At 54.3% G+C, this 7,918-nt stretch overlaps 1 protein-coding gene across 3 annotated transcripts in view; it reads right to left on the bottom strand.

Annotated features, from left to right (window-relative positions):
- Window positions 1-3,352: 3,352 nt before the first annotated feature.
- Window positions 3,353-7,918, bottom strand: part of SHB (SH2 domain containing adaptor protein B) — a 136,439-nt gene continuing 131,873 nt past the window's right edge. The window contains exons 6-7 of one of the 3 annotated variants that reach the window (XM_082843537.1): window positions 5,917-6,004; window positions 3,353-5,827 (exon numbers count right to left, since the gene is read on the bottom strand). In XM_082843537.1, coding sequence (XP_082699663.1) covers window positions 5,531-5,827; window positions 5,917-6,004 — 385 coding nt within the window. In that variant the 3' untranslated portion in view covers window positions 3,353-5,530. The remainder of the gene's footprint in view (window positions 5,828-5,916; window positions 6,005-7,918) is intronic. The other 2 variants (XM_082843538.1, XM_082843539.1) reach the window with 2 other exon arrangements.

Here is a 7,918-nt window from a genome sequence, read left to right as displayed (position 1 = left end):
GTTTCTGTCTGTGTAACAGGCCAAGTGACTTAAGAGCTGCCTTCCCCTCCCCCTGAGACTGGCTGCAATGCTGAAGATAACCACGTGAGGGCGCCAGAACCACACTGGTGACATCCTGCCACCCAGTCAGATCATGGCCCCTTCAAAACTGTCCCCCAAAGCCAGAGATGATACTAGTCACTGCAGGCTGGGACGCTCCCACTCAGGAGGGAGCAAGAGAGAAGGAACTGCTTCATAAACTCTGTCCTAGAAGAATCCCCACCCCTACCCCAGTCTTCCCAGAGCTGCTGCACTGGCCAAGGTAACCCTCTGAGCTGGCCACCCTCAAGCACTGGTGGTATGTGGAGATGGACTTGCTGTGTGTCTTTGAGCAACCTTCTATCCCTCTCTGAACCTCAGTTTCTGGCCCACGCTGCTTGGTCTCTGTGCATAGATGAGGGAGGGCAGGTCGTCCACCACTTCCTGTCGACTAGTTGAGGAAGATGTTTCCTGTGCTCAGCTTCCTGCTCCAGGTCACCAGCTCGTTCCAGGCCCTGTTTCATGCTCCGTGTTTGTTAAATTGAACCAAAACGGAAATAAAAAACTGTCCCAAACATAAAAGTGACCACTAGAGACATTTTTCTCCTCTCTTCAGGAAATATTCCTGGTCACAGAGCACTGGCATCGGCCTGGTGGGCCCAGGAACATGCCAGGGCTTTGCCGTCCCTTGAACAGGGAGCCGTGTGTGTGTGTGTGCATGTGTGTGTGTGTGCGCTGTGGTGGGGGGCGTGCTCTGAGGGGCTTAGGAGTTGGAGGTATGGATTCTGTCTGGGTCACTGGAATATGGAATCGAAGCCTGAGACTTGGGGGTAGTGGGGGAGGAAGAGGCCCACTGGGGCACAGCGGGCCACAACCTTGGGAGAGAGGGAGAGGCCGTGAGTTCCTCCAGGGCCAGGTGGGGGTCGGCCTCCACTCCAGAGCAGGCTTCCAGGCGAGCCGGGGGTCCCTATGCCTCCTCAGGTGCCGACCTGTGTGTGAGGAAGGGGCTTGGGCTGCAGACCGTCCTGCTCGGGCTGCATAAGGACATCATCATGATGATGGCATGAGGGCACACAATGGGAAACAGTGTGCCCATCACGCCCTGCCTGCTGCTCTCCAGGAAACAGGCCAGCATCTCCTAGTCTTCAGGGAGACCAAAAATGGCTTCCTGCCACAAGGGGATGAACGCCCCTCCCCTTGCCCTGCTCTGTTCTTCTGCCTCCACCGGATGAAGCCCTTGGAGGCCCAGAGACCTTGCCATCTCCTACCATGCAGGCTGTGCCACACCAGGCCTATTTGACTCCCCCGATCATCCCCCCACCTGTTACCTGTGCCGGGAACACCAGGCTTCCAGGCTCCTCACTCATCCGCCAAGGCCCAACTTGTTCCTCAGCTGCAAGCAGATTCAACTCCCCCTCATCTGGGCGTGCACGGCCCCTGTCATTACATCACGTGTAGTTGCCTGTTTGTTTTTCCGCCACACTGGAAACTTCCTGAGGGTAGGGGTTGGGTCCTATTCTCCTCTGTATCCACCAGGCCCAAGGATGGGTAGGCACTCAACAAATGTTTGCTGAACAAATTAATGTGTTTCCATTTAACAAGCTCACTAGGGCTCTAGCTTCCTCCTAATTAGGAAGCAGGAAGGTTCCTTCTTCTTGTAAGATCCACCTTTGGGGGATGATGGCAGAACTTCAGCTTCTGCGAGAAGGCGGCAATCAAACTACATCCTGGGGCACACGTTTGCATTTTAAGGAAATAAAACATGCGTGCTCAGTGAGGTACATTTAAACAAGACACTTGTATATTAAAAGCTTCACATTAAATATACATTATACAGCTTGTCGCACAGAATTATTGTATCAGTAGATCTTTACAGGACACTTTTTCGCAGTAGGTGGCAGTCCCAAGGCTCCTGGCAGTGACACAACAGCCCTGGGGAGAGGGGAGGGGCTGGGGGCTGTCAGTGCCTAGGGGATACCTGAGTGGGTCTCTGGGGGGTTCTGGAAGGTGCTCCTGCATCTACAGCCCTGGGCTGTGCTGGCCCCACCGGACAACTTGCCCCATTTGTCTTTGCTGGTGATCGATTCTGGAAGGTATCGGTTTGCTGGATGACGTGGCAGTTTGCTGGATGACCATCTGATCCAGCCAGGCCCCTTCATGAGCATCGACGGGCCAACTCCAAACGCCAGCCTGCCCTGTCTGCCCTCTTTTGCACGCACTGTCCCGGGGGCCTGTGAGAGCACATGGTAAGCCCGGATGTCTGTCCCTGCTGGGCCCTTGGTCAAGTGACAGCAAGCACTCCCCTGAAGCCAGCCAGAGCTCGGTGTTCCAAGTCTTAAAAAGGCAATCTCCGGGTCCTGTGACTGTAGGAGAAGCAGAGCGTCTGCCAAGGGCGCCACCTGTTGATGCCAGGCCCTTCCTGGAAGTTACATCATGATTCCCCTCTGCTAACCCACTGGCCACTGAGGGGCACCAGCCTGGAACTGCCCTGGGAGGGGAGGCACAGCTCAGCTGGGATTGGCTGAGTTTCCTGAAGAGGAGCCTTTTCACCATTTTCTTTAGAAGAGGTGCTCTGTGAGCCTCTCTCCTGACAGGCAGGTGGGCCATCTCCCCCCACAAAGCCTCCTTTCTTTCTGGGCTGTCATCTTGTTCTGGGGAGGGCGGGGCACTGCCCAAAAGGCCCTGACTCCTCAGTGCTCAAGGACATTACTGCTGAAGTGGTCGGGGCATTATGGTCAATAATGAAGCCAGCGACGGAGGGAAAGAAGGGAAAAAGCCCGACAGTCCTGTGGCTCTGAGCAACGCAGCCTGTTAGGGGCTAGAGGTTGTGTTCTGAGACAAAATGCTGAGGCGAGATATTGTGTGGCAGGGAGCTTTTTTTTTTCCCTCAAAGAAATCCAGCTCATTTTTTCCCCCATTAATTGGCAGCAGATGAAAAAAAAAAAAAAAAAGCCAAAACAAAACCCCAACCAACGCCAGTAACCTGAATGTGAGTGTTTCTGAAAGGGAAAAGCTGTTTCAATTGTTAGATGTCCAAGAAAACATGAATACATGCCGACAGAGGAAACGGTCACAATTAGAGGAAGAAGAGGGAGAGGTTCATAAAATTAAGGAAAAAAATTCCTTTTAGCAGCTCCCATCCTGTAAGCTGGCTCCTCTGCCGGCCTCAGTCCCGATGGGGAGCTGCCGGTGGGGCCTTCCAGGGAAACTTCAGGAAGACGAAGGCAGGGGAAGGAGGGAGGGCCCAGGAATCCCTTAAAAGAGCAAAGGCAAGACCAAAGGGCGAAGCAGCCTCGGTTTTCCTCAGACCACAGGCAGAGCCTCTTCTGAGGAGAGGTCTGCTCTGAAGACTGTCCACTGAGAAGGGTCGTGGGCTCCTGCACTGCCCGACCTACAGCCTCAGGAAGGGCCCTGTGGGAATCTGCACTTGCTGGAGGACGAGGCACTAATGCAAAATCCACCCCACCCCCGGCTCCATGGGCTGCCTTCCTCGTCCCCAACGTCTAACTGGATCCTTGGGATCCAGTCTCCTTCGGCACCTCTGTTTGGAGAAGTGTCAACTCCTCACTCACCAGAAAAATAAATAAATAAAGAGGAAAGCGTGAACCATTCCAGGTACTCCTGCCTTAAAGGATGTTTCGGAAAACGCAAAGCGGGTAAAAGGTCAGGACTGAGGCTTTGGAGACTAGACCCAGGCCACAGGCAACGAGGCAACCATGAGGTGGACGGGCCTGTGGGATCCATGGATGGGAGGGTCTCGGGCTGCCCGGACTGAGACGAGGACTCGGGAGGCTGACCCAAGAGCTGGACTGGGCAGGAAGCAGATGCCAAGGAAACAGCTTTGGCCACAACCTACTAAAATCCACAGCAGCCACCTACAGGGGCACGGATTCTAGTCCTGCCCTGCCCTGGCTTGACAGGCGGCCGGGGCAAGTCCTCTCTCCTCGCTGGGCCTCTGTCTCTAATGTGAACGGTGAACCTGAAGCATCGTGGAAGGCCTGGCAGTGCTGGTGATGTTCAAACTCGGTTCAGCCCCCTCCTGCTGGGGACGATGGTCACCGAAATTCCACTGTGCTCAGACCACTGGCAGGCAGACTGATTGATGTGTGCTTGGCGAAGGCGCTGACACTTGTGCTCTCTCTGGATCCCTTGCACCTCCTTCAGTGGATGGAAGCCATGCCTTTCATGCTGCTGGGTGGGATTCTTCTCTTTCTTCCACTGCATTTAACATGCATCGTGCGGTGGTAGGTGGGTGGGAGGGAAAGGAAGGGGAACTGAGTAACATCAATCTCACTGAGGGTCTGCGCTATGTGAGCAAGACTCCCGCTCCTGTCAAGGGCAGGGGCTAGATAGGGGTGGAGTGTGGGAGTGTGTGTGCGGGTGTTCTTGTCTGTGTGGAGGCAGTGCGGACGACCAGGAGCTCCGGCTCCATGTCCCCTGAGAGGTCAGGATTTGCCTCCTCCCAGGGTGACAGCAAGGCCATGTAGAGCCAAAGCACTGGCTCTAGAGCATCCTCTGCTTATGGGCTGTGTTAACTTAGACAAGCTACTTTCCCTCTCTGAGCCTCCTTTTCCCCACATGTGAAATGCCTCACAGGGTAGCAGTGACCCCAGTTAATGGGGAGAGCCCTTTATGCACTGCTGGGTGCTGTGCACCTGAGGGGTTAACACAGACCTGCCATCACTGCATTGCTGTAGGCAGAAGGGGGAGCGTGGGTGCTGAGTCAACATTTGAGGCTACCATTGCTGGAGCCTGAATGCCCCTTCCTGCAGCTTGACTCTCAGGGGGCAAAGCAAATCCCTCTGCCCCAGCGGCTGCCTCAGCCCTGAGCTGGGGGCTCTGCCTCCTTCCCGCGTGCCCAGAGGGGACACACCTTGCTCTGGGGACGAAACCCGCAGGTAAGCACTGGCCCCCCCAGAGACCCACTGCAGTATATTAAAAAAAGGGATAAGAATATATATTAAACGACTATTTTATTTACACAGCCTATTCATAAATAATTGAATCCTTTTTTTGACTGCACAATGATTCCTTGGAGATCTCCTAATGATTACACTGAGTGACTAAAAGTGGATTAGTGGGCTTATATCTGTGTGTGGCCATGTTCTCCCACGTTTGTGCTCACACTTGCACACACACGCTGACACACACACACCAGAGGGGAGGCGGGATTCCCAGGGCCTTCAGGGCTCTCAAAGCACCAGCATCTGGCTCCCAGCACCAGTGGGGCCCCGGTGGGAAAACTGCACCCCGTACACAGGTGTGAATTCCTGACGGCTGGAGAACAAAGAGCCGCAACCCCGGGAGCTCCCGCCCCGCCCCTCGGAGCTGCTCTCCTTTGTTCATCCTGGAAGGCATCTCTTTGGATTTGCAAATATTTTAATTCACAGAAACTCGAAGAGGGGTTGGGGGAGGGGGCTGCGGTGGCGGGCTGGCCGTCCCTCAGTCTTTATCCAGGCCTTCTCCAGCCCCCATGAGTGGCAACAGCATTCTAGAGACATGCAGTGGTGTGCTAGTACCATACACACGACACAAACTGGACACGGCTGGCAACAGCGGCCGGGCGGGTCGGCAGGGGCCACCGGCTCCTCCACGTCTGGGCCCTGTCACAGGGCAGGGAGGGGCTCACAGGGTCCGCACAGCCACGGGGTAGAGGAGGGACAAGTGCTCGGCCCCTTTGATGGGCAGCTTTCTGGTGGTGTAGTAGTGGATGACTTCTGGGACACTGTCGAACGGGGGGCTGTTCTGACCCAGGACGTATTTCTCTTTGGTTTTGGCCAGTTTCATGTGCATGAAGCCCTGGTTGCTCCTGTGAACAAAGCGCAGAGATTATTAGGATGTGCAGAATGACGACGGCCCAAGATCAATCAGGAAAGCAATTCCCATAGAGCTACTCACTTTTGCTCTGAACCGAGGTGTGTCACACTCATTATCCGAGAGAACTCTCCCTCTGGCCATATTCCTGCTAAGGTGTGAAGATTCCTTGCTGCCCGGGACAGAAGAGATCCCAGCCAAGAAGCAGACTTGAGCCGCACCTCTCCCAGCCAGGAACAGAGCCCAGGACTGGCTGAAATGCAGCTGCACCTAAGAGCCCCCTCAATCCCAGCAGCAGACAGGGAATCAGCAGCAAACACTGCAGGAGAGTCTTTCGACCTCGGGAGCTTTGAGGGACTTCCTCAGGAAAACAAAGAAACCCCCAAACTTGGCCCCTCTTCCTATTACTGATGCAGATGAAAATTTAAGCCTTGCCTGGCAGGCACAATGTTTAAGTCCCCAATGCCCTGACAAGTAGGCAGGACAGGGGTCATCACCCCCACTTTACAGATTAGGAAACAGAGTGTGGCAGGATGACAGGCGAGCTGTTTTTCAAAAACTGATGCTCTCTCTTCAGTACTATGGAACTGCCAAGCCAGGGACTACATTTCCCAGCCTCCCTTGTATCCACTGTAGTCACGTGACTAGTTTAAGCCAATAGAATCTAGGGAGAATGTGTGCTCCCCGGCTTTGCCCCAACGCAGGCACTCTCCTGTCTGTGCTTCCTCTCTCTGCTCAGTAAACCCTGCCTGCCTCCTTCTCCAAGGCCCAGGTGTAGTGTTTCCTCTGCCAGGAAGTCTTCCAGGTTCCCACTGGCAGAGCTCCTTCCTTCTTCCAGCTGCACCGAGGATATAACGCCTCCATCAGCACTTGCCTTCCTGAACTGTGATTACTTGTCCATCTTCTCAATTCCCCTGAGAGCTCCAGAGGAGCGCGCAGGCTCTGTGCCCACCATGCTCGGCATCCTCCGAAATGGGTAGTGGGTGGGTTCCTCGGAGGTCAGAGCAGAGCCCTATGTCCGTGACCCTCGCAGCTTGCCAGCTGCACCAGCATGCTGGGTGGGGTGTTGTTTCCACCCGGCCCTAGCAGACCTCTCCCGCCTCCCACCCAGGACTCTGGCCACATCGGGTCACTAACCCCTCCATCAACCTGCCTGTGCTCAGGCTGCCCTTTCCCTGCTCACTCAGTTCCAAGATTTAGCCACCACACTTGTGGATGCTTGGTTTCCAAAGCACAGTCCAAATTTACTGAGGGTGTGTCACTTAGTGAGAAAGCTGGGGCTCTGACCTCCTGCGCCTTCTCCAGAGCCCATCCTTGGGCACCGATAACTTGTGAGCAGCCCTAGAGGCCCGGCTCCTAGGAGACCAGGCCCACCCCAGGCAAGGCCGAGAGCTCCGTGTGGACACAGGTTTGCAGTTTGTAGTCCTTCTGAGCTTTGATTCTTCTTGCTTCAGCTATTCCCACATCTCTTCCATCCAGGACCGGGTTCCACACGCTTACCGGCGCCTGCTCTATTAATGCGTCAATTTGGACTCCAGGACCATTTTCAAATGGGCAGAGCAAATGCTTAATGAAGTGCAAGCACTGAGCAATACAGCTGCTCATAATAACGTATTTAGAGATGTCACCCTTAGCTTAAAGGAAATCGTTCGGAGTGCAATTATGTTTCAAGAGAGAATAATTCCTGTAAAGAACTGAAATTTAAATCAAGATTTTTTAAGGCTGACAATGTTCTAATTACAGAGCCTGTGGCAAGTTCTGCTCCTCAGTGAAGGGTCATTTCATTGGAGAATTGCCTTGTCACATCTAGAAGCAGGAGGCACACTTGCTTAAGCTGTTAGAAAGGAACTGGTGCGTGCCTTAAGTGAAAAAACGTGCAACTCCCTCTGAGCGAAGACTCCGCTACCTGCTACCCACATCCATGGAGAGATGGCAAATCTGTGCTGGCCTGGAAAGGGCTGTAATTGCTTGAATGCAGGGCTGAAATTGTGTGGCTAAGAAAACCGGGGACAGTTAAAAAGCTTTGCATTCTTGGAGGCCACGTGCTCAGCCTTGCCTGGAGAAGGGGTGTGTATGGGAGACAGCA

This window comes from Leucopleurus acutus, assembly GCF_964270905.1.
Source record: "Leucopleurus acutus genome assembly, chromosome: 7".
NCBI classification, from domain to species: domain Eukaryota; kingdom Metazoa; phylum Chordata; class Mammalia; order Artiodactyla; family Delphinidae; genus Leucopleurus; species Leucopleurus acutus.
The sequence above is the reverse complement of the archived record's forward strand: the minus strand, read 5'-3'. Positions and strand labels throughout refer to the sequence as shown.